The 27,913-nt window shown below is 30.5% G+C and overlaps 2 protein-coding genes across 2 annotated transcripts in view; one reads left to right on the plus strand and one right to left on the minus strand.

The window, feature by feature from the left end:
* LOC132720424 (glypican-6-like) overlaps positions 1 to 5,258 on the plus strand; it is a 95,371-nt gene extending 90,113 nt beyond the window's left edge. Inside the window, exon 10 of the mRNA XM_060704567.1 lies at positions 908 to 5,258. Coding sequence (XP_060560550.1) covers positions 908 to 1,317 — 410 coding nt within the window. The 3' untranslated portion in view covers positions 1,318 to 5,258. The remainder of the gene's footprint in view (positions 1 to 907) is intronic.
* An 11,462-nt stretch (positions 5,259 to 16,720) lies between these two features.
* LOC132720433 (uncharacterized) lies at positions 16,721 to 27,276 on the minus strand. The gene is made up of 7 exons (XM_060704581.1): positions 27,070 to 27,276; positions 21,481 to 21,624; positions 21,012 to 21,115; positions 20,223 to 20,331; positions 19,585 to 19,747; positions 18,334 to 18,531; positions 16,721 to 17,046 (listed from the first exon to the last, which is right to left on the minus strand). Exons 1-7 carry the CDS (start codon positions 27,079 to 27,081, stop codon positions 16,721 to 16,723), a joined length of 1,056 nt encoding a protein of 351 aa, XP_060560564.1. The 5' UTR covers positions 27,082 to 27,276.
* Between the last annotated feature and the right edge of the window lie 637 nt (positions 27,277 to 27,913).

A 27,913-nucleotide genomic window follows, 5' to 3' on the forward strand; every position in this document is an offset into this window, starting at 1 on the left:
ATAAATGTGCAGCCTGTCCAGAACTTGAGCCTGAAAACCTGGAAATATTATTCTGCTGCACTACTGACTAATCTGTTTTACTTCTACATGTTAAAAAACAAAACAAAACAAAAACAATTGGAAAACAACATCAACTTAAAAGAAATCATTAAATCAATACAGTATGTTTACTTATGTTTGTATTTTTGTGTCAGTTTTTTGTATCGGAGATATTTTAACATTTACAGTATTCTCATTTTGTCCTATTTAAGCACTGTTTTAATGACATTATTAATTTTTAGTTCATGTATTTCGGAAAAGAAAAAGTAGAGGTATTATGATCGTTGCATTGTCATTTTGCAAAATCTTTAATGTAGCCCATTATTCAACCATTTCAAAAGGTATCAGTATGAAATTTTGATCATGTAAGACAAGGGGCATAATTCTGAAAGCAATCTTTTTTGGAGTTATGCCCCTTCTTAACTTAGAATTTTTAACAGATGAAGTTAATCTACAACATGGGTTGCTCATGATAGCCAGACTATTTGAAGACTAGGGAGAGCTTTTATACTCATCCATTTAGCATCACACTTTGACCAAGTTTTTGTGTGCGAGTTGGTATCTCCATAACTACTGAAGGGAATGGGTTGAAACTTCACACATATGTTTTCTGCGATTATTTAACATGATGGGCACAGGTCCCATAACTCTTTAAGTTATCAGTTTACAGTTATGCCCCTTTTCAAATTCTCAAGCAGTGAGATTAGTCAACTGCTAAAATCTAATTGTCTTGTTATATATAAGAGGAATTCAAAGTTGAATTAAAAGCATAATTACCTTACAATTTCAAAATGTTCAGTACTAAATTCATTATATTCAATATGAATATTTCAATGAAGCATAGTAATGTATTTGTCATTGTATTTAGATATTGATGCAAGTGGGGATGACCTTGAGGGCAGTGGAAGTAACAGAAGACATAAAGTTAAAGGTGACAAAGTGGTTGCTAGTGGAGACGGTAGAGATGATGGTGATGATGATGATGATGTTGTACAAAGTGGTTCTGGGTCCGGACAGGGATCTGATGATGAGGATGAATCACCAGGGTACCCAACACGTCGACCTCTACGTCCCGTGTACCCAACACGTCGACCTCTACGACCTAACCAGCCACCAGATGGCGATATTGACTTCCAAAATCCAAATAATCCAAAATATGACATTAACAAGCCAAACAAGAAGGGAGAAAAAGTGGGTGATTCAGGGGCATCATCCGTATCAACAAGTGCTTTATTAATCATTTCAACCATATACATGGTTCTACAAGTAGTTTTGTAACAGAGTTTGTCCACAAAGACACAAGCATGTGAATTCCACCAAATTCAAATTTTGGGTAGCTGTGAAATTGAAAAAATAGATTAAACAAAAAAAAACAAAAAACAGAATGTTTTTCGTGATAAATCTCTGTAATATATAATTTTTTTGTATAAAATATGTAGAAAAGAGACCATACATCATTATTATTTTGCACACAGATGTGCTCCGAATGTGCATTTGTTGAACGTATTTTGAACTGCAACATCGTATTTCCATAAAGCATAGACAGAGACTATGAGGAAAGCGTATGTTATATCATGATGACTGAAATGGCATCTACGACCCCCCCATCGAGAAAGCAAAGTTATTAAGTGACAAATTAAGTTCCTTGACTGACAGTAACTAGACAGTTTTAAGAACAAAAGTGCAAAACGGCTAGATTTACACCAGCTTTAAGTTTTTACACGAGTGTCCAGTATGTGTAGAATGTGATGCCAGATGAATTATTGAATGAAACATTGTGATTTTGTATTTCGTTCGCTTAAATTTTTTTTTTTGTATTAGTGTTATGTATGTATAACTACTATTATGAAGGATTTATATTGATATAACCTCTGGAAAAATGGTCTAGTATTGCAGGAATTTCTGTAACCAAATTAATTGTGTTTTATTTGTTTTACAACTGTCCTACGTAGTTGGAAACATTCATTAATATTTCTACTCTTATCATTGAACAGTAACGAAAAATTACTGCGATAAATTTAAGAGTTACAAAGAGATCTTAAGGGATACAATTTTTTAATGCGGTGGCTGAAGTACTCTGGTAAATTCAATATGGCTTGCTGCCGTGATAGAGGGTAAACTACCAACGACGCCACACCTACATATTTCTAATTTACATAATTATTAACAGAGTTAAAAAGCAAGCCTGTAGCTAGTAGGTTGTCTGCTGTCTTAGATTAAATCCAACACTAAAAGATATTTAAAGACCAACTACATTACCGTTAAACCAACTGATTTTTTGGTCATTTTCTGTTTGATTTGATATGAGTAAAATGTTATATTTGAAGGTTTCCAAATATTTCAGTGATTTTGATTTTAAGGGATACCTCAAAATATCCTGGGGAAGTACTGTTAAACAAGTCAAAATTTTACATAAGCAAAATAATCCAACTTGTCTTGGATGCAAAAAATTCAGATTTCAGAAGAAATGTAAATCAAATATGTTTATTTTTTTAGAGTAATGGGAATAGAATGGGAATTATTTTTTATCTTTTTTTTTTTTTTTGTTGTAGAGGGTGCCCCTTTAAATCTTTGTCATATTTCAGTGTTGTTTATGTCCATCATTGTGTATCATGATCACCTTTACACAGAGAAATGACATATATGGGATCATTGTGTAAACACATGACTGTATGTATGGGGGAAAATGTGTTGATTTCATGTAATGAATCAATTTCATAATTGTATGTAGAAAGTCTTTCGTAATTTAAATGATTTCTGTACTGATTTTATAAGCATAAATAAGTGAAAACCTTTCGGTCAGGAATGTGTTGATTTTGGTTGTCTTTTTTTTTCTTTAGTAAGAATATATAAAATTTTAATTTTTGCTTTCAAATATCGAAACTCTCTACTACCATAATATGAATATATAAAAGGCCTGTAACTTTCCAATTGAGTATACTTTATTGAAGTATTGGTAATTAATTAAGTACAGTAAACTCCGCCTATAATGATATTCATGGGATCTTAAAATGTATTGTTATATCCGAGAGGCGACCAAATTGAAAACAAGATTTGGGATTGAATCAACAGCTTTGTTATAAGCTGTAAATAATTATGAGTGATATCATTATAAGTGGTGTTTGCTGTATTTATAAAAAGATGCACCTTGAATAAAAGATACACCTCATTCAAGGGGAGAGAAAAAGGCAAAAAAAAAAGACACCAACATTCCTGGCAAATTTGGTTGAAAATTTTTAAGCAGGAAATGCATAGTTTTAATATATTGTTTTAACGAACTATTCAATTAGGTTGAGAAGCATTGGAATTTTTATAGTGTAAGATATTGTGTCTGTAGTAAATATTCTGTGTTGTTCTTTAAATAATAATGATGCTTAAAGCATGAATGAGTGTTTGTACATTTTATTTACATGAATGTTAGATTTTGATATTGTGTATTTTTACAATTTAATTATATGGACGATAGTAAATTTTTGAGGACAATTTGATTTGATTTTTTTTATTTAAGGAAATAGTTTTTGTTTAAGAATCTATTTTAGGGTTTTAAATACTGCATTTAAAAATGAATCAAACTTACATTGTTCATTGATTAATACTGCCTATAAGTTAATATTTTATCATTTAGCTTTGTCATGAAATATTTTCTAATTTTTTTTTCTCCATCACTGTCAGCAGCATTACCATGGATGTCAAATTCCCTTTCTCATTGATTATTAATTAATTAGTCAGTGGAATTTGACACGTTTTGTAAATTTGGCATCATAGATTTTATTTTTCGCCTTTTTTTCAGATCTGAAGATATTTTTGTTGAATTTTTTTTTCCCCTAGAGTACAAGCAATAAGATATCACCAGCTCATTTTACTTTATATACAAGCCAGTATTTGTATATTTATTTTGTCAGTTCTGATTTATAATACCTCAGTATCATTATGATTTATTTGTTAGCTGTTTCATACGGAAAATGAACAGACAAGTTCTCATTTATAGGTCTTTTTATGAAAAATTGACTTTATATTTTTTCCCCATTAAATCTGATTTTCATTTCGATTATGACCAGATGATCTGATCATCACATCTGGCACTGGTTCAGGAGAGAAATTTGGGGAAAAAAGCAGTCCTTACTCTTTCTAGTAAAGCACTTTCTTTTCTCTGCCAAGCACCAACATTAAATTAATTTTGTTTTCTTTTAATCATTGAATTTCATCACGTTTATTGTTTTAAATCTTTCTTTTAATAACCATTTTTTATACTCACTTAAAATTAATGGCCATTTTTTTAGATTCATATATATGTGAGATGTTGAAAATAGTATTTTTACATATCTAAATTGTGCCATTTTGAAACAGTACATGGATGCAAGGAAATTTCTTAACTATTGTTTTAGAGTTAACTTAGTACCCCCGACTAATAGCTGACATGTCTTACAGGCGAATTTATATAAGCTTCGTAAAAGAGGCCGCCTTTACTGATATAATAAAGTCAACATTTGTTCCTGCATTTTAACAGCTGTCAAAGAAAGAAAAGAAAAAAAGGTTTTGATTTTAAATCCATATAAATTCTAAATGTAGAACCAAAAAATATTTAGAGAAATATGTCATTCTATTTTTAGGGAAAAAAGCGTATTTAGAAATATTCAAAATGTTATGATTTGGATTAAAAGTTTTCATGAAGGATAAGAAATGTCAAGGGATACCAGTACTGTGTATAATTGATTACGGATAAATGCTTCCTTTACTATGTTCGATAAAATTTGTTTTGCCTATGTGAACAATAATGAATATAAGTAATGGCTTTGAGAAAATAGATTTCTAAATTTACATACATGAAAAACATTTTCCGTCAAGATCGTGACATAAATAAGAGGGTATTTACTGATGTTTGTGATAGGGTGTGAGGTATTGCCTAAAGAAGTTCCTGTAATTATGCAAAATCATGGAAATATATGGAGATTTAGGAATCTATTTATTATCTTAGAAGACATACATAAGTGGCACTGTAGTTTGAAGGTGCTTATTTTGTATAAATAGATAAAAGGCTTGCACATTGAGCAATGTGCTTATATTATACATGTTTATACCAAAATGTTAACATAACGAAATGTTTTCATAAGTCATTTACATGTTTACGTTTACATGTTTTCATTAATATGTTTATACATCACTGAATTTAGTACAGCTTTGCCAGAAAACAGTGAAGACTCTGAAAACAGCTTTTTTATTTATAATAAATATTCTTCCTAATTTTTGCCAAGAAGTTGTTTCCAAAAACAGGGATTTTATTTTTATATGTATATTTTCTTTTACTTATTTTTTTTTTTTTTTTTTCAAGAATTTTTTTTAGATTTAATTTGATTCATATCAGGGAAAAATGATTTACAAAGAAACAAGGAATGTTAAAGGAAAATCTTTTGGCAAGTGAAAAATGGAAATTTTACATTTTCTTGATGAATATGTAAAATGGTCACTTTAATTTTAGATTTAAGAATTTTATGGTCATATATTATTTTTTTTATCAAAAAATGCATGTAAAGTTAAAATACTAAAAACTTGGTGATCAGTTATGCTTCCCTTATAAATGAGTCACCTTGTTTTTTGTGTTTTTTACTCCCATTAATTGTGTTATATTAATTTTACATCATATTATTTTAATTGTTAAACATATATTATAAGCAAGAAAATTTACCCTATTTAAATATGTAGAAATAAGTTTGTTCTTTTTGTAAAAAAAAAAGTTTTTCTTACATATAACAAGGACAGTGTTCTTTTTGAAAAAAAAAAGTTTTCTTACATATAACAAGGACAGATAATTAACTCTGTGTGCTAAATGTTTTTTTTATCGTACATTGTATTATGTCAGGTTGATAAATATGTACATAACAGAAATTGTTTTTGGTTAAAATTATGAATTTTTTTCTTCTTTTTTTTCATGTATGGTATACTGTGTATTATTAAGACGTTTAAAAACAATGATAAAAAGGTGTTTTACTTTGATTATTAATAAACCATTTATTTTAACAAAATAAACAATGCATTTTTTTAACGTTTATTTTGAGGTTATAAGTATCACAGTTCAAAAATTTATATGCTAAGAAATTTGATCATTAAGGACATGGCAGTGAAAAAAAAAGAGTTTAATATTTTAATGTATTTAAACAATGAAAATCAATAATATTTAACAATAGTCAACCAGAGGATCTTGTTTTTTTTTATATTTAATCCTAACACGTTCTGTAAAATACTTCGGTATAGCCTATTTATAGGATATAATATGATATTTTAATTTATCATCGAAAGTGTAATAACTGCTGACTAAAAGGCCATATCACTCCAACTATAACATCGAATTTAAAAACTTTAATAATGCAAATTTCATTTCAGCCATAATTGATAAAAGAAATCTACTAAATTATATAAACATTTCTTTATATACAGTACATGTTTATATGTATGTAACAAAGCAGTTTACTATTTCTAATAATAATACTATTAATGAATAATTAACATTTATATGTTAATATGATTGCATTTTACTGACAGATAATTGGATATGTACTTGTATTTAAATTGTTTAGAACAAGGTATATAAATGTAAATTTTAAAATAAGGGAAAGGTTTATGTATTTTTCCTTCATTCTGACAGTAACCATGTTAAGTTCTGACAGTAACCGTGTTAAGCACTGACAAGAAGTCAAAACGTTTACGTATTTTTTCCCTTATTTTGACAGTAACTGTGTTAAGCACCGACCAGAAAGCAAAACATTTACGTATTTTTTCCCTTATTTCTGACAGTAACTGTGTTATGCACCAACCAGAAGTCAAAACGTTTACGTATTTTTCCCTTATTTCTGACAGTAACTGTGTTAAGCACTGACCAGAAGTGAAAACGTTTACGTATTTTCCCTTATTTTGACAGTAACCATGTTAAGCACTGACCAGAAGTCAATGTAGACAGGGTGATATGTTTTTCTTAGTATTTACTTAGTCATATAGCACCTGTATGGTGTTCTGTTTATTCATAAATACAATAAGGCATTTTAAGTTGTATTTTTTTTTCTTCTCTGAATTGACTGTTGTTTTTTGAAACGTAATTATTCAGTTTAGTGAACATATGTAATTAAGACTTATTTTAACTGAATAAAGATTAATAATTGTACATTTATTGTCTTGTTTTTGAACATGATCCATTTGTGACCCCTTATACTGATGACTTAAGATACAATTTACATGTACTCAGAACTCGGGAAAGTTGAATTTTTCCCATCTTATCACAGGGTATAAACAACCTTTTTACAAAGAAAACTTTAGTAAATATATTGAAAATAAGGACAACTTGCTGATCACTTGTGAATAGTTACAATACACCTTATAGCTGTAAAGGTAAAAGTTTGTACCCCTGATTGCCAAGTTCCAGATAATTATACCACTACAAACCAAGTTTAGGGGGGGTATATAGGAGTCAGCTTGTCGGTCGGTTGGTTGGTCGATCGACGTCAAAGTTTCCGGACGATAACTAGTGTCTATTTATCATCTATTTCTGGACATGTCCAACCTCTCTTGTTATCTCTTACCCTGCTGATAACAACAGATTCTACCTGTGCATACAGTGGTCAGCTGGTACATCCATTCTCTATGTTTTTAAAAAAAAAATTAAAAATGATGAATGGTTTTGTCCAGAATGACAGATGGACAAGTCAGTTTAAGATATTTAGCATAGTAATGGCTTCAAGAATTAGAATTAAACAGCCAATCGTAAAAGGTTGGGAGACTGCATTACATGTACAGGTTGTGAGTCTTGGGGGGAGTCTTCTTGCCACCAGAACTCAATTGGTGAAAAGTGACTGAAAAAATAAGGAAAGAACTGATTTTAGTTATTCCATTTTAATGCAGTGGAAACCTTTTATTGAAACTGCTGCTTTAAAGAAGATCACAAGTGTTGGTGACCTTCACCATGACCCAATCACCTCAAACATTAGCAAAAGGTATGTATTTAGAAGGCACCAGCACACAAATCTCTATAATGAAGGGTACTTATTATTATTATGTAAAACAGTATAAGTTTATTTATATATCTCCTAAACCACTTTGGTGATCTTTACCAAAGAAATGATTCTTACAGGACCCTCAAGAAAGGCAATTTTATGGACTTCTTGTCATAATAAGTGAAAGACACCAAATCCTATTCTGAGGTACATCATTATACTAAGTGGCTTCAATAGAGTGAATTGTATTATATAAAAGGTCTATCAATTTTACAAGTTTGCTTATTTTGCATTTATGTAGGTGTTTCGAATTCATCAGGAGACTTCAGTTGGATAAATATACAAAAGAAACAACAACAAAAACTTATCACAATTTACTTTCCATCAGATTCAAGCCCTCTTTAACATTTATACACATAAATAAATTCAGACAATAACATTTTAACATCATACAGAAAAACAATACATTTTAGCACTTATATTTTGCTGAATTCCTAATTTGACTGTTCCAGCTTCCTTTTTTGACAAATTGTCTCCTTTGTACAATAACTGATTAACTGCTATTAAATTTACAAGGACTTATCCCATTACCACAGTATATAAACGATTTGAACCCCAACCGGATCTTGTGAGAAGATGTCAGTGTCAACCATTTTCTGACGCTTGACTTATTTAATATATAGGTATTTATATTGATACCTATGGACGTTAGGTTAGTAAATCTTTATTTATATCGTAGAAAAGAACTTTATTAAACGTTTAAGTTATGCAAAATATACATGTTAGCATAAAAGCTATAAAATAATCGAAACTCACGAACTGCTTTCATGTGATCAACACTGAACACGAACAAAACTCTGTCTTATTTCAAGGTTTATTTAGTTAAGCATTGAATTGTGATATCGAACTACTAAAATAATCAATAACAAACGATAATTTAGTCATCTGCAAAAAATATTGATGTATTTTGAACCTTTAAGAGTTTAACCAAGGAGGTCAATTTCGTAAACTGAACGTTACTTGCTGGTGATTGTGAACCCTACTTGTGAGTTTACGAATTTTATCTGTACCCTGACTTGTGAGTATTTTAAAAGATTTAATGGAGAGAACATTTATCATTTAACGTATTTATATGTTTATTGACAGGCAAAATGGAAGAATTCAGTTGTCTTAATTGTCCCATTTCTCTTTAAAAAAATCGGAAACACTATTGTTCACAATTATGACATAAGAACAAAAGCTTAAAATAACAATTTCTCAGTTTGACAACAATAACATAAACATTAAAATCATACTCCAAAGACTGAAAAAAAATGAAAAAAATAAAAAAAGGACTTTAAAAGCAAATGATATTACAAAAACAGTAAAAGTTTCAAGACAAGAAGGAGGACTTGAAAACTAATCTCCAATCAAGAAATGTAAAAAAATCAAAACGCCTCCAAAAGATACGTTTTTAGTACAGATGACTAAACTTGGAGTCAAATTATTCCACAGATCCCACATTTAAGTTGTGTTTTCAGGGGAATGTTTGTTACACGAAAGCTACTGTCAAGACCCTCAACTACAAATGATTCATCCAAATCCATCAGAAATACATGTATATGGCAATTTATAGAAAGGAAATGGATTTATATATATCTTTTGACTTAAGATCACTTATGATAGCAGATGATAAACTTTTCAAGTTGTGTGCAAAGAAAACTAACAGGTTGTCTTAGACACTGGCAAGATTGTAAACTATTTAAAAATAAGTGGAAATAAACTTGCAAGAGTGAAAACTACCTTTCACACATTTAACAACAATATGCAGGAAACTCCTTAAAATGATTTATTATGAGTGATCCTAGTCGCGCATGTAAGAAATAGAAAGTCAAGGCATTTTAATATGAGAATATGAAACATATTGAAATCAACGGTACGTGTAAAGCTTTCAACATATTGAAATAAGTAATCCTGTGATGATCTTTCGAGGAGGATGGATTGATATGGACGTTAAATAACGGTCACGTCAAGACTAACAACAATGCCGTTGAACTTAATACTAGAAACGTTTATTGGACTTATGTTATATCTTAGCTTTATATCTTTTCAAAGAAAAATGAATGGTAAATGAAGATAAGATTTGTTGGTTGATAATTCCTGTCAAGAAATAATTTTAAAAATCTAATTCGTATTACCAGCTACTTCATGCTTGTATTTCCATGGAAAGTGAGAATATGATGAAGGTCCATTCATGTGCAGTATTGGTTACTTAAATAGAACTAAAAGATGTGTCATGCTCTTGTAACACAATAACTTCATATTCTGCAAGATATAATTTGGAACATAGGACAAAAACAATAAAAATCATCAAAAGTGACTCGCAAGTTATGGTTCAGTGAAAACACAAGTAAGGTACAGATCATTAAAATTGTTTTAGCAAGACGGGTACAGTTATCAGAATGTTCGCCTCTATTATTTACTGTGTTTTTATCAATATTCAAAGATATCCACACAAGTGTCTGTGCGGTAAGACAAGTTTAGACAATAAAGTTAAGATTCAGATATGAGTAATAGTGAAATAAAACAATTTTATGCATAAATTTGCTTGTGTAATCGGCGTGTGTTGACATAAACAAAACACTGAGCGAAGAGCAAAGCGTTTTATGCGCAAAAATTTAAAGAAGCTGGATATAAATGTATCTATAAGCAAAGAAAAAATATTTCTTAATATGATTCAAATGTTTACATACCGTCTCAGATTGAATGCAAGCCGTCTTAAAAAGTTTCATTGGTCACCCCGCCTGTTTGTACTGAACTGATGTTGAGATCTTCTCACAAGATCCGGTTGGGGTACAAATCGTTTATATACTGTGATTACTGCCCTAATATGGCAAAATGTCTTTTATTACTTATCGGACATCAAGACGAAAATTCAAGTTGTTCATCCAAAAGTATAGAGTGTGGACTGCATGGATTAACACGCTGGCCTGGCCATAAATAGAGTGTGGACTGTATTGTTTTACTAAGCCTAAAGGCTGCTATATTTTGGCTCCAGCATTCTAATAGTTAAGATAATTAGACATTTCTTATGACATAATACATAAACAATATTACATTTTAACATATTCTAACATTTATGAACACTTCACTCCTCATTTCCATGACAACATTCCATGGAAATATCAAATCAATATTTATACATAAAGAACTTTAAACAATTTCAAACACAAGATCTTACATGAGCTGTCCCAAAAAACATGTTATACATGTACATACACAATTCAATATTCATAAATTATTCATACAAAGAATAGTTTCAATGAGATAATTATATTCTAATTGTCTTATTATATTTCATCATGTTTCTTAAATATTGTGAAAAGTTACCAATGTATAATGAAATAAAAAAAATATGAATATAGAATACACATCACTTTGAAGTAAAATATTTTCCATATCTCACTTTCCATAAAGACTCATCGTCAGATTACTTAATAACTGAAACAATTGTACCATAGGAAAATACAACATCAAATAAATAATGGAAACATTTTAATGCCATCTATGCAGATTCCCATTATCCTTGAACGCAGTATTTTCGATGATTCGAAAATAATAACAAAGGCTATTAACAAAGCATTCATGAATGGTGCAATTAGACAAATCACTTGCATGTTTGCCCAAGGTGTTAAGACATTCTCCAGGCATCATTTTCAAACCAGCTTTAAAGTTTCCAAGAAATGCCAAAAGTTCAAGAGTCTGTGGCTAAAAGTACATTTATTTCATTTGATGTCTGTTATAATAGCCAAGTTTCCTACACAAGAAAAGGATTGTTTGTTTCAGACCAGACTATTTCCAATAAGATCTGTGTGAATGTTTAACCACAAATAGAACATTGCTATAGAATTAATATTAAAGCTGCCTTCAGCTTTTATTTTTTTCTAGAAAAACAATTCTGTGTTGTTTCAAACTAAGAATTTCAGTAATTTTATCTTGGAAAAGTGCATCATATCAACATTAAGCCTTCTTCAAAACAACGTTTTGAGAGTTATTAATAGCGCGTCACATCAACATTAAGCCTTCTTCAAAACAACGTTTTGAGAGTTATTAATAGCGCGTCAGTGATGTTTGTTTTTAAATAGAAGATCAGGAAATCTTTTGCTTAACTAATTTACATAAAGGGAGACATATTGATTTGACAATTAAATGAAAATAACATATTAAACCTTGAGAAAAGGTGGAGGCCGCTTTAATATTTCTCCTCTTCATAGCTGTTACTTGGTACACTTGAAATAAATATAACTATCATGAGCTCACAAAAATTCAGCATACTAATCTAATCAACTACTTGTGGAGCATAAACAATAGTGCTTATATAGCAGGTGTAGACTAGACAAGGTAATACTTTCTATGATACAGAAGTAGGTCACTGGGTCAAGTTCATGAAAATTCAAGGTCAAATGTTAACTAATACTTAACTATATGACTAGGAACAACATAAAAAAGATATGTTCCTAAAACATAAATGCCCTTGTCCCAAAACTGTAAACAAATCATAAAGTTATTGTGAAATTTCTTGGGATTTTGAAAACTTGACATTGAAGAGATCAAGGTGAATATGGGGTTCAGGTGTCATATTTTGCTACCTCAAAATGGAGCTTTTGTCTAGAAATATACTTTGTCCAATATAACTTGTAGAAAAAATATGTTTCTACCAAATTTTATGTTTTCCACAATTATACCCTTCTAAAAAAGCATAACTTGGCACTTAGTTTGTTAATAAATACATTATAACCTCTGCAAACTAACACCGTTCTGGAGAGAAAGATTATACCAGACAGTATTTTCTCTGACACCCTGAATTTTTACATTCATTGCAAGCAATAACTATAGGAAATGTTGAATTGATAAACATGGCAAAGAAGATTTGACATATAAACAGATTGACAAACATTTCTTATTTATCTGAACACATGCATACAAAAATTATACAAAATGATAATTTCATATTTCAATCTAAGCTTGACAAGTGCTTAAAACAGCATGCCTCCAGATTCATGGTATCTTTCATTATATAATTTTTAATTTGTTTTAAAAAGTAAAATATTGATAAGTGATCAAAGAGAGTAATTCAAACATTGCAAATGGCACTTAAAATCTACGTAAAAATTGCCAAAATTAGGTCAGAATGTGCAAAATTAGTTCTTAGTGTGTTTTTCATGCAAGTAATTCATTAACTTATATTATTAATTGTGAATGTAAATATTTTTACTTTTCTTAAAATCTTAGTATATTTTTCTCCAGGTTGATTTTCTTCAAATATTTTGGCTCATTTGTTGGCATTCTGCTTTAAACCATAACATGCTGGAACTGGAAGCATCAGTCTATGCTACCAGTATAGAGCCAGGCCAGCTTGCACTTTTATACCGTCTGACAAGACTCTATACTGATGCACTGTTGCTCACTCAATTTTTTGTAGTTTGATATCGAAATTATTTCAACCTCAACCTGGATTGTTCCATATTGAAAATTGAGCAATCACTAAAGATGATTAATACCACCCTCAGTCACCTTAACTACATGAAAAATAAGTGGTCTGAAGCAAAATTTGAACTGGACCTATATTTTATGATGTATCATTTGTGTACCAATAATAATTACAATTAACTGCCTTGCTAAGAGTATAATCATATGCTAACCATTATTTTGGTAAAAAAAGAAAAAGGAAGATAAGTTATTAAAAGTAAATAGTCTTCTAAGGCCAATGTGAATAATAGGGACTAAATTATGTCAATCTATCTATCAGAGTAGAGGTATGAAAAAGGTGAAAATATTGCACAAGTACCACAGATTAAGGTTTTACAATTGTCATCGAATCCAGTTATTTTCTTTCACACGGATCAGGTGCCCTTCAACAAAATACCTAGTCGTTCTTTAAGCAGATATTATCAGCAATGTTCAAAAATTGTATGTGTTTTAATTATGAGATGGCACTACAATAATGTGCTTTAGACTATTTATATGGCTAACAGTGATACCAAGGCAAGCTGTGCTTTAACTTTAATACTAGGTGTGCTTTAACTATAAAACTAGCAGTGCTTTAACAATATACACATGTACTTGCTATGCTTTTTATTCTAATGCATTAGTGATTTTAATAATAATCCTATATATTTTTATAAACTGTTAAAGCTAACAGCAGCTTTCACTACAAAGGTGTAACTTTGCGTTTTATGCATGTTACATAAAACCATGGTTTCTACTCCTAAACTTGCTTTTAACTATATTGCAGCAAACAATGACTTTAACTAAAATGGTTTAATGTGGTTTTAAATACATTGTGATTTACAATGATTTTAACTTCAATGGTTTGATATGGCTTTAACTATATTGTGGGTAGCGATGACTTTAACTCAACGGTTTGAAGGGTTTTAACTATGCTTAGGCTAACAATGACTTTTTCCTCAAATGGTTAAAAGTGGTTTTAACTATGTTGTCGCTAACAATGACTTTAATTAAAATTAATGGTTTGATGTGTTTTAAATAGGCTGTGGCTAAAAGCAACTCTAACTAAAATAATTTTGAGGTTGTTTTAACTAAGTTGACAGTTGTGGCTAACAATGACTTTAACTACAATGGTTTGATGTGGTTTTAACTATGTTGTGGCTGATATCAACTCTAACTAAAATAATTTGAGGTGGTTTTAACTACAATGTACATTGCATGTTGACAGTTGTGGCTAACAATGAATTTAACTACAATGGTTTGATGTTGTTTTAACTACATTATGGCTAAAATGACTTAACTAAATGGTTTGATGTGCTTTTAGCTACATTGTGGCTAGCTATGACTTTACCTATATGATTTTATGTGGTTTTAACTATGTTTTGGCTAACAATGCTTTTAACTGAATGGTTTAGTGTGGTTTAAAGTATGTTGTTGCTCACTGTGCTTAATCAAGATTTGCCAACCTAATATTTACAATTTATATAGATAGCTGTGTTTCTGACTTTGTTGTGCCTATCAATGTATTGGAATAAAATGACTAATTGCTATTTGATAATTATTTTATATTAGCAATAAATAACAAAAAATATATCTTAAGAAATTTACATGATGCTTTACTTGCAGTTCCTAACAATGGAATGGCTAAAAGTATCTTAAGAGGCTGAGCTAGCAGTAATTAAAAAATAAATCCCAAACAACAATTTACTAGTGGTCATTCACAATCAAATGATTATTTGATAGCAGTAAAAATGTAAAAACAAAACTGAAAAAAAAAAACACAGTGATTTATAACGCGGTGCATTAACAATTAAAATGGTGGCTTTAAATTTATTCTAACACGACCCGCAATGTTCCCTATTGAACATAGAAGAACCAAAAGTGTGTGTTATTATACAATAAAATCACAGTTTGACGTTCTATATTTAGACATGTGACATAATCATAATACATGTGACTTAACCACTAAAGATGCGACGCACTGAAAATAAGTATGGAAACAAATCAGCCGCAATTTAGCTTAATATCAGGTATGGCAGCATTTATTTGTTAATGTCGTGTTAGAATCGAAATAATATATCCAAATCGGTGATTTTATCGCTTTATAAAATCACTGTCTTTCAGATGCACATCATTATATCACTCGGGCTACGCCATCGTGATATAATTCCTCGCATCGGAACTCTGAACAGTGATTTTATTGACTGATAAAAATCAGTTTGGGATATATCATTTCTTAACCATACTATGTAAGCAGTACCTGTAATTCACAATACAAGGTTAACTGTAATTTATGATGATTTACTGGCAATAATTAACAGTGATATAAATCAATAGTTAACAGTGATATAAATGACAATTACTTAACCTGGAATAGAAACATTGACTTACAATGAATTCTAAAATATTTTTGTTTTGTTTCTTGATTGGACATAAAATCTCACAAAGTATTTTTAAACAATATAGAACAACAGTTGTAAGATGGAGCTGGCAATTCCTTCCGTCGAATCAGCTATTGCTTCCTTTGCATTTTTGGCAATACAGTAAGGTTATAGTGATTTAGTATTTTGTATGGAAGTCAAAATACCACTTAGTTTATTCTTATACAATTGTGACATAATACGTCACATTCATCGCTACTTTCTTCCAATTGCTTAGCATCTAAATAATATGCTTTTAAATTCTAATATTCTATTATCAAAGCATTATAAAACATATGTTTGGTTTGCCAAGGTTCCAAAAGAAAAAAAGTATAATAATTGTCCGAGGCTTGATATATCTTTAAAAAAAAAAAAAAAGCTGCATGCCTCCAGATGAAACCCCCCCCCCCCCCGCCACCCCCCCCCCCCCCCCCCCCCCCCCCCCCCAAAAAAAAAATCCAAAGAAAATAACTTGAAAGAAAAATTGTAATTTTTAAAGAAAAGTAAAATTATTGATAATTCAAGTAATAATTTACAATAATTTATTCAATGAACTAGCTTGATTTGCAGAATTTATCACCATATTTTCCTAATTTACATGACTAACACAGTAAAAGGGTTACTTTTGCATATTTTTGACTGCTGTTTTGTAATTGACAATATTTTTAAATTTTTCAAAATTTTCTTGAAAATAAGTATGAATTTGGAGGCGTGCTGCTTTAAAACAAAATCAATTAGCATGGACAATTGTTTTTCTCAAAAATTTTATCATGCTAGGGTTTACCACTCAGTGTGTTAGCTATGAAAACTACATGTGTATAATGAATATTGCAAGTCATCATGTAATGAACTGTGTTTTACATAAACAGGTCTGTTTCTCAAAACATTGCCTGAGTTTGCATGTAACCATACTGTTTGTTGAGGTGCATTCTGATATCCTGTGTTCATTGGCTGATTATATGATGATGTCCTTGACCTTGAGGTCATATGTGATGACTGTGACCTTGACCTCTGTTGTTGTTGTTGCTGCTGCTTTTGTAAAACTGGGAGGCCCTGTTCCTGAACAAGTTTTTCTAAACTACTAAAATGTAGTTTCGTTATGAGTTGTAACTCTTCAAATACTGAAGAAAAAAAAAATAGCTATTGTCGAGTATTGATAATAATAAATTCCTTCTCAAATTAAAAAAAAACCAACAAAAAACACACACACAAAAAAAACATGGTTCAAGGTTTTAAGGTTGATTTTACATAGAAAATACACAAGATAATTGTGTAAAAGTGTAATATCTGAAGTCATTTGATCTGTTTACAGGACATCAAACTTCAACAGAAGTGGGGCAATATAATTTTGACTGAAGAAATATTTAATTTAATGAGGTTTTTCAAGACTAGATTTAGCAAATTCTAGGTAAGTAAGGAATAACAACAGCTGTCAGAAGGACAGCATGCTTGACTTATCTTACTGCTTGATAGAAAATATGTCTCTGAATAATGTAGGGCCATAACTCTGTCAAACTGACAGCAACCTCCTATTATGCTCTCAAATAAGTGTCTGAAATTTCAACATATTCCCTTTAGCAGTTTGGAGATACCAACTTGCATGAAAAAACTTAACCAGTGTAAGATGGTGATGATTACACAAGGGTGAGTACAATAGTTCTCCCCCTCTTCTTCAATAGTATATGCTTGAATGATTCCAACTGATGGCATAGTCACGCCATAATCAATTTGGCATTCAAAGCATTTATTCTTTAAGCATTTATTCTTTACCATCTTTACCATGCTGGCATCAACTGAATCTATCTCATGCAACCATGTCAGACAAAAATCAGCTGGAACATCCATACTGTCTGCATTAGTTTGCAATTCAGTTACTTCATTTTTTCTTTTTTTTTATAATCCAAAACATAATTTAGTCTTTAGTCCAAAGATGGACAAATTTGTTTAATATATTTAGAATGGTAAGGGATTAATATCAATCCCTTAAAGGGCCTCAACTGAGTTTTTTTGACATGACAGGACTGGAAATAATTTTTCAAAATAAATGTTTCATTTGATGTAGGTCTACACCAATAACATGTGCAAACTATCAGATCATTGGCTCTCTCTGTTGTACCAGAATAATCATTCTAATATGAAAAATACCCAAAAAATCATTTCAATCTAATCGGATAAAAATAAGATAAAAATTCAATTTTCAATTATTTCTGAATAAAATTTTACTATTTTGTCCTCATCTTCCTGTTTCAAGTACATCAGCTGATATGAGAAAAAATCTTAATTTCATGTTTTTAGATTTTTGGACCTCAGTGGAGTTCCTTTAAAACAGCAGTATAACACCATAGTCAAAACGATGCAAAACTCTTGTACAAACTCATAAGGTTAAAGGTTAAATATAACATATATACCTGGTCCAGCATACTGCTTGTGATCTGATGTCTGAATGAGAATTTTCTGAAGAATGGTTACCATGGCAGCCGTAGCTAACACTTTCTCTGACAATGGCAACATTGAGAAGTAATCAAAATCTATCTCAAAAGGATTTCTTGGGGCTGGATATGTACATAACTTCACCAGCTCTGCTATGATATCCCATACAAAAACATCTGTGAATAAAATGATAAAATAGTTAACTGTTATGATATCCCATTCATAAAAATAAACTGTGAATAAAGTGATGAAATAGAACAATGCTACCATATCGCATAGCAAAATAATTTGTAAATAAAATAGAACAATGTATTATCGCATAGCAAAATAATTTGTGAATAAAATAGAACAATGTATTTTTGCTAAAGTATTTACATACAAAAAAAATGCAATCTATTTTGGAAGAGATTTTTAATTTGTCTTTTCATACTACATTAGACTGAATAATCATAATTCCTTATTATGAGTGTCAATATTACCTTTAACTATACTGTTACTAACTGACTTTACTTTTTATCTTCACCATTTAAAAAATGATTGCCATTTGAGTTTTATAAATGATTATTTTTCTCAGATTATGACTTTTTTGCTTATTTAGTACAAGAAAAAATGCCATCATTCTGTCTATATTTCATTTATGACACAAGCAATCACCAAATTGAACCTCCAACATTCAGTAAGCTAGGTAAATGGTCTCCTCACATAATAGAATGTAACATTTTGAGAGGAATCTGAACCAAAATATTGAGGCACAACTATCTCAAAGGCAGCTTGGCTCCAGATTCATGCTTTTCATGAACAAAATTGAAATTTTATTTAAAAGAAAAAATATTGTGAAGTGAAGCACTTTCAATCCACATAAATTACCAAAAAGAGGTCGAAATATGAAAAATAGCCTATAATGAGACTTACAATCCACTTAAATTAACAAAATCTGGTCAAATTATGCAAAAATAACCTATACTGCATTAGTAATGCTGTAGCAATATGGTGATAAATACTTCAATATCATTCTTTAATTGCACATAACATGTAAATTTCTAGAGCCATGCAGCTTTAATAACTCAGCTCAAGGTAAAATTAAAGGCATCATTAAAAAAATTAATATTTTGTTTAAAATCATAATTGTTGCTTTTTATATATAATTTCACGTATAATAGAAATCATTCTATAACCTACATATTCAACACAGCTGATCAACTTAAGCAGATAAAAACATATGGACTTACCATTATCTTTCCATTTCATTGTCGTCTTTAATTTCAATGGACAATCTCTTTCCCTGGATTCCCCAGTGAGTTTAACAAGTCGGTCATGATTTGATCTCACCCATACATACGGACAGTTGTATCTACTATAACCAGCTATAAGGAATAATGTTGATTTCTCATCCTGAAATACATACAAGAAAACATTTTATTTTAATGATGATTTATATAGAAGATATTGAATGAGAGTAAGTTTTTATAATGTATTTATTGAATGAGTTGAAGAAATTATGTAATGAACTTACACGAATTTAATTTAATATTCTTTTTATCTGAGATCTTGCTGGTTTTACTATTGAAGGAATACCCGAAGTGCCGCTTATTTTAGCATCATCTCAATCAGAAGTGGTTACATAACTATAATCACATGCCTACTAAGATAGTTTCCTTACATAACAAATTTTACCATTCAGTACATGATAACAAAGCACAACAACAATGGATAGGCAACTGAATTTAGCAACCTTAACCTCTAGGCCATTGCAATGACATGAAGATAAAAAATCATAAATAACAAAAAAATATTAACTTAAACTTTATATCATAAATCTTATGAATATACTCCATATTAATACAGCTACCAGCGGATATTAACTTACAGTAGGTAGTGACTCCTCTGCACTAGGAGATGCTGGTGGTAAACCTACATCTTTTACACCATGGGTACTGAGAATCATCTGTGAACGGACGGACAGCATCAGTGATCGCCTAAAATACAAATATAAATGTTTAAAAGCCTTTCCTTTGCTGCATAGTTTAAACTCACGAAAGAAAAAAAGCAGTAGAACAGAGTTTTTCAACAACCGTTTTCCATACCACGGCACACTATTTGATTTTTTTACAATATCTATCCTGTATCTAAATTACCTTATGGATACTTATAGAAAGGTCATTACATCAATATTTATAATAATATTCAAATGCATTTTGGTAACCTGTAAATTTGGTAATGCATTTGGTAATTTCTGACTTGTAACTTGATACATGTGTATACTAATGTATTCTTACTGTTACAAGTTTCTTACAATATACTGACATAAGCTTCAGACATGTGCATTTTCACAGTTTTTTTTAAATAATCAAACCACAAGAGGCCAAAAAATGCAACAAAAAACAATAGTTGAATAGTGTAGTCACAAAAATAATACAGTTCTAATGTCTTTACAGAGGTGAAATATTTCATATTTTGTTCTTGAATTTGTTTTTTTTTCAAACTGACATTACATAAGTCTTCCAAGTTCATTTGATAAATAATCTTTAGTCAATTCATGCTGCATTTGCTCCCATTTAAAGTGACATGAACTAAACATACACAACTTTGGTATCCTACATAATTCCTGTATCATTACTATAGATTGTATATGTATGTGAAATAAAAGAAGTCTTACTGATCATATGGCAGGTTTTGAGAGCTGAAACTTTCAGATTTTGACAATGTTTTCCTCTCTGTCTCAGAATGATCTGGCTTGCTGTGAACTGGACTAGATATACTCTGTAATGATGATGTCAATATTTAATAAACACAATAACAAACATACTTATAATATTTTAATACATCTTTGACATTTTTGGTTAGTTTCATTTTTGGTTAGTTTTAACAGTATGCAGTGCTGGACATTAAAATTGAAATGCACTGGACTAGATATACTCAGTGAGCGTCAGGATAATTATTATAAACTTATCACATGAAAGTAAAACAATAACAATAGAATTTCTAAAACAACATCATATACAAATTATATATTATCAAATTAAAGAAGTGTATAAAATTTCAAAGAAAAAGTACTAAATGTTCAGCTACATGTACTAACAGATTCTGACACACCATTGATTATTAAAAGAACCACCAAACCTTACCTGAGGGTGATTTAACACGCTCAGTACCATTTCCTCCCGGCCACGCATATACATCGCAAAGTACTTAAAACCTTTTACCGTCCCTAGTTTCAGCATCTCAGACAAAAATGCCTGGAGCTTTTTCTTCAGCATTGCTTCCTGTGACTGAAAAACAACAAGAAATCATTCCCTTTTATGCTTTATACAGAATTTATTTTTTAGTTTTATAGTGTGGAAAACTGTATGCTTAAAGAGACAATATGTAATCCAGAAACCAACCAGCAACAATTATTGATTGCTCAGTTTCTTACAAAAACCACTGCTTGCACTTTGTTGTGTTTGAAACATAACAGGCAGCAATCTGCAGATTTTCTAGTCCGACGTATTAACTACTTCTAGTACTTTTATTTTAACTCACCATCAATATTCAAATTACCACTTGTCATCATCTTATTTAGCCATGTAATAAATCATGATAAACCACATTTCAAGTGCTGAAATTATTACTTGAAGACACGATTCAGACCTTGCAAATATGATTTGGGTATTCATTAGACCTAAGCTTACTGTAATTAAATTCATTAATCATAAGAATGGTATAATTTAAGATTTAAAATGTTTGATCTGTTTTTAAATTGTCCACCTCTTTCCCCTATACAATGTAATTTTTCCCTCTCCATGGGCCCTGCCACAATTCTTTTATAACTTACATGTATATAACTGAAAAAAGCATAGACGCCTCCCTGGAATACAGTCCAATAATAATGCAATTTAGCATTAACCCTTAACATGCTGAATATTTTAAATGGACTTGTCCCACTTCCATTTTGGGACTGTCCATTATCAATTGTAGGGATATCAATTTGAATATTAAAAGTTTGTCAGCCAACAGTATAGAGCCTGGTCAGACTGCACGGTGCTCTATACTGGTGGCAAAGCCTTAAATTAATGCTTTCGTTTCCAGCAGTTTAAGGGTTAAGCATTAGATCAATTGAAATTTATTTAAGCTTGATTGTTAAACAATTCTTGCAACATTCAGTCTACTTCCTTGAACTAATCATTGTGCCAGGTGAGGAAACCACATTAGGGCTTGAACCTACAATCCCTGGATTGAGCAGCAGGCACTAGACCATCCTTCTCTTAATATTAACAGTAGCAGTGTTTAAACTTGGATTTAAAGTGAATAGACCAGCAACAGCACCATGTCATGTTAATAAAGGAAATATGACAGTCTCTTCATATCTTAATTGTCCTAGTAACATAATGTTCCAAAATATTATCAAAATTAAGTAATAATTAAATTATAATCTCTGAAAGAAAATTTAAAAAAAATGCAGGCTGCTTAGGTGCTGTGCATGTACATCAAGGTACAAAATTGTCATGATATAATGTGTTTTAGGTCATCAAATACAGTTTACAGGTAAAAGACATATCCATTTGTTGTACAAGCATATATTGAAAGGGTTCTTTTATTTTGTATAAGTTTCCAGTATAATGCCTCACATTAAACAGGTATGGTAAAGCGAAAGCTAAATTCTGTCGTAGGACAGGGCCGACGGTGAGACAAGTTGGACCGTATGTTTGGATGGGGCGGACCATATTTTTGGACAGGTCGGCGTTGCCGTTGCCGTCTCCGTTGCCGTTGCCGTCCGAAAACTTGTACCTGGATCATAACTTTTTTATTTCTTGGTGTATTGTCTTCATACTTGGCCACAACAACCCTTGGGACAAGACCTTTCAGTAGACCACACTAACCTTGACCTTCATCCATAAATGACCTTGACCTTCAAGGTTAAAAGTCCAATTTTTGCTTGTTCATGCTGTTATTGGCTGTTACTTTGTTATTTTTGAATGGATTGTCTTCAAACTTGAACATAATAATCTTCAAGGATATCCCTTAAAAATAACCAGTCAGACCTTGACATTCACTCATCAATGACCTTGACTTTGAAGGTCAAATTATTGAAATTTTCATTTTTTTGGCTATTATTGGCTGTAACTTTGTTATTTTTGAATGGATTGTCTTCAAACTTGAACATAATAATCTTCAAAGATAACTGTTAAAAATATACCGAAAGACCTTGACCTTCACTCATTAATGACATTGCCTTTGAAGGTCAAATTATTGAAATTTTCATTGTTTTGGCAGTAACTGACTGTAACTTTGCTATTTTTGAAGGGATAAACTTCATATTATAACAGAACATTCTTAAGGACCAGACCTTGTTGTTTATCAAACCCAAATTTGCTTGGGCTCTTTAATGACCTTGACCTTGAAGGTTATATTACTGAATTTTCTCAGATTGTGCATTTATCGGTGTGTGTGTATGTATAGTATATGTATTATATATAAATATATATATAAATGTGTGTGTGTATATATATACATATATGCAGGTATATATATATATATATATATATATATATATATATATATATATATATATATATATATATATATATATATATATATATATGTATATATATATATATATATATATACATATATAGATATATATATATATATCAAATATATATATATAAATATATATCAAATATATATATATATATATATATATATATATACATATATATACATGTATATAATTGCGTCATGTTTTTCTATTTTTAGAAATTGCGTCATTTTTTCTATTTTTAGAAATTGCGTCATTGTTGCTATTTTTAGAATTTGCGTCATTTTTTTTTCTATTTTTAGAAATTGCGTCATTGTTGCTATTTTTAGAAATTGCGTCATTTTTTTCTATTTTTAGAAATTTCGTCATTTTTGTTCTATTTTTAGAAATTGCGTCATTGTTTCTATTTTTAGAAATTGCGTCATTGTTTCTATTTTTAGAAATTGCGTCATTTTTTTCTATTTTTAGAAATTGCTTCATTTTTTTTCTATTTTTAGAAATTGCGTCATGTTTTTCTATTTTTAGAAATTGCGTCATTTTTTCTATTTTTAGAAATTGCGTCATGTTTTTCTATTTTTAGAAATTGCGTCATTGTTGCTATTTTTAGAATTTGCGTCATTTTTTCCTATTTTTAGAAATTGCGTCATTTTTTCTATTTTTAGAAATTGTGTCATTGTTGCTATTTTTAGAAATTGCGTCATTTTTGTTCTTTTTTTTTTTAGAAATTGCGTCATTTTTTCTATTTTTAGAAATTGCGTCATTGTTGCTATTTTTAGTAATTGCGTCATTTTTTTCTATTTTTAGAAATTGCGTCATTTTTTTTTCTATTTTTAGAAATTGCGTCATTGTTGCTATTTTTAGTAATTGCGTCATTTTTTTCTATTTTTAGAAATTGCGTCATTGTTTCTATTTTTAGAAATTGTGTCATTTTTTTTCTATTTTTAGAAATTGCGTCATTGTTTCTATTTTTAGAAATGGCGTCATTTTTTTTCTATTTTTAGAAATTGCGTCATTTTTTTTCTATTTTTAGAAATTGCGTCATTGTTGCTATTTTTAGAAATTGCGTCATTGTTGCTATTTTTAGAAATTGCGTACTGTTGCTATTTTTAGAAATATGCTTAATGTTTCTATTCATATATATACAAAATATATAAACAAAACTAATGTGACAAGACAGACCAACTAAATTTATAAAAAGGAAACATCAATATATGTTCAAACCTTTCTATGTTTGCGTTTAGAAAAAGTAAAAAGTCGAGCGTTGCCCCCGCCCGGCGGTGGCTCTTGTTTCAGCTAGAAATAAGATTAGTCATCATGAATATAGATAGCTAACAGCTTCCACTGTCCAGGGAGAACTAATGAGTGGTGATTTATATGAATATGTTGGATTTATATGATTTCAGAGAATTCACTTGGCCTTGTGGTTATTTTGAACAGCCATTTTGGGAATTTAAACATTGGAAATTGGGAATTTTAATGTCTATTTTCTATTGGGAACAGTACCGTTTTAGGGTAGTAGTTATATAAAGAAAAAAAACACTGGGTCTGATCGTGACTCGAGTTGAGGCGGACCGTGCTTAATTTCAAATTTAATTTTTTTTTTTTATCTTTTGATATCAATTTCATCCTAAACATGTCATATATTTCAGCATCTCACATTAAACAGATTATTATTAACATTTAGCCTTGCAATTATAAGAATAAAATAGGTAGCGTAAGATAGTGGGAACGGATTAAAACAAATCTCATATGTAAAATATGAGAAGTATCACTATGACTAATTGACTATGTAAAGTCATCACTAGACTGTCAATTGTACACCAAATTAAGACAGATGAAAATATTACTTGTATATCATCCAACCTGGCCTGTTGTGTTAATACTAAGGATAATTATGCCTTTGTTTACTGAAAAAAACAGTGTTTTAAATCATGACATATATAGCATTTTACGTTTGAAGTCAACATTCAAAAAACATAAAAAACAACAGAAAAACATTTGGATGGAAAAGAAAATGTATAAAAAGACCTACAAATGTACAGTAAAAATAATAAAGTCATGTCCGGTGATCTTGCGCGGCCGGTGATCTTGCGCACTCGGCATTTCCTTTTGTTTGGCTGTTTGTTTATGCTGTCGCTAGAAATTTTCAGCCAAAATTTGTGACTTGGTCTTACTTTGAACTACAACAAGTTAAGAAAGTTCAAAAAAATATCTGTCAAACATATTTGTTTACATTATTTCGTCATCCTAATTATTTATTCATAAACACGCCCACTGACCTATTTTCCCATTATATTCCTGTCTATGTACATGGTCTATTCATCCAGTTCCAAAATCTTACGTCCAGCAAAAAAAAATCTATATCACACATTTTAAAGCAGTATTGCACCGATAAAATGTTGTAAATTTTCTTTTTTCCCTTTGCAAATTAAGGTGTGTTCAGTTGTTATCTCCTGCCGATTCCCGCCATCTTGTCAAAATGGCCCCTCCCGCGCTTTTCAATTTTTTTTCTACGGAAGCGTAAAAGGGTCTAGAAAAGAGCATTGAATTTGTTAACTGGTGTTGTACTGTGTGTAGTCAATGGGTGCATCTGAAATTCTGTACAGAAATTGAGACATTGACTGGTAGTGATGATTTCAGGTGTCCCAGGTGTAGTAGTGAACAGTAAAATAACAAACCCTTGATGTAAATAAGTTTGTGTTATAGTTTTGTTTGAACAGTTTAAATTAGCTTTTCATTAATTGGACTCACAAAATTTATATTGATAGTATTACTGGGACACCATACTTTAAAAAAAGCTACCGTGACGTCATTCATAACACATGCGCAAGATCACCGGACAAATAAATGTTGGGATTAAACATGGTGGTAAGTGTTTACATTGTTGCACTCCTGAAGTTCAATGAGTTATTTCCAAAAAATATTTCTGTCATTATATGTCTTAAAGATTTTTGCAAATAGGAAAATAATTATGAGTTTTTTGTATTTATTTGAATCGTAGTAAATTAGCTGATAAGTGCTTAGGTGCGCAAGATTACCGGACAGCATCGTCGTACGTTTATCCGAAATAATAATATATCCGAAACATGAAAACTTTCGAGGATTAACATCAAGGCAATTATTCAAGATAGTGTTTTTAGTGACATTTCTATCGTGTGCTCGAAAATATGTTAAGAAACAAAGAAATAAATCTCACAGAAGCATCCATTTCAGCAGACACTAATATTGCTATAAATCGTTAAAAAACTGTAGTTTATTGATTTTCAACAAAACGCTTGTTTTAATAAAAACCAAGCGTAAAATCGATTAAGATTAAAGTTCATAAGATACTCCGGTCTCCGGACTTCGACGTTCCCCGGCAAGATACAAATCGACGCTCACTTGGATTTGAATTGAAAAGACTTTAAATGACAATTGTTTAACAGTTAAAATAACCTGAATGATGAAAGGGACTTTATTGAATGAAATATTTTTAAAAAAAAATTAAAAAAAAAATGTATATATAATAATGCTTATAAATATTTTCAGACTTTATTTTTATTCACGACTTGAGTAACAGTATTTTCCTTTGGATGATATTTTAAGTGTTATCCACAAACCTATGTGTTATTTAAGAATAATACACCAAAAATCCGCAGATATACTTTAGCTCTATGATTAGTAATAGATATACCATTGCTGCGTTGACGATTTCTGGGTTTGCGTAAATTATACCATAATCACGTGACCTTTCTTATGCCTTAACCTCACGAGACAAATTTTAACCTATAGCTCTTCAGCGCTTCTTATGTAAAATTCTTCCAAGTATAATTTCCAATAACCGTAAATTATACCATACCCAGACTATGGTATAATTTTCAGTTTTGAAGATCGAAGGAGTAAGTGTTTCTGGGCGGAGCTATAGGTTAAAACAGATACACCATTGGTGCGTTGACGATTTCTGGGTTTGCGTAAATTATACCATAATCACGTGACCTTTCTTATGCAACCTCACTCGATTTCGTCTCGTGAGGTTAAGGCATAAGAAAGGTCACGTGATT

The sequence above is a fragment of the Ruditapes philippinarum genome, unplaced genomic scaffold (assembly GCF_026571515.1).
Source record: "Ruditapes philippinarum isolate M1 unplaced genomic scaffold, ASM2657151v2 ctg1599_1_1_1_1, whole genome shotgun sequence".
NCBI lineage: Eukaryota > Metazoa > Mollusca > Bivalvia > Venerida > Veneridae > Ruditapes > Ruditapes philippinarum.

Coding starts and splice junctions, on each gene's coding strand:
- LOC132720433 (XM_060704581.1), bottom strand. Junction 21,116..21,480: donor GCGTGTTAAATCACCCTCAG/GTAAGGTTTGGT, acceptor TCATCATTACAG/AGTATATCTAGTCCAGTTCA. Junction 19,748..20,222: donor CAGAGGAGTCACTACCTACT/GTAAGTTAATAT, acceptor TATGTATTTCAG/GATGAGAAATCAACATTATT.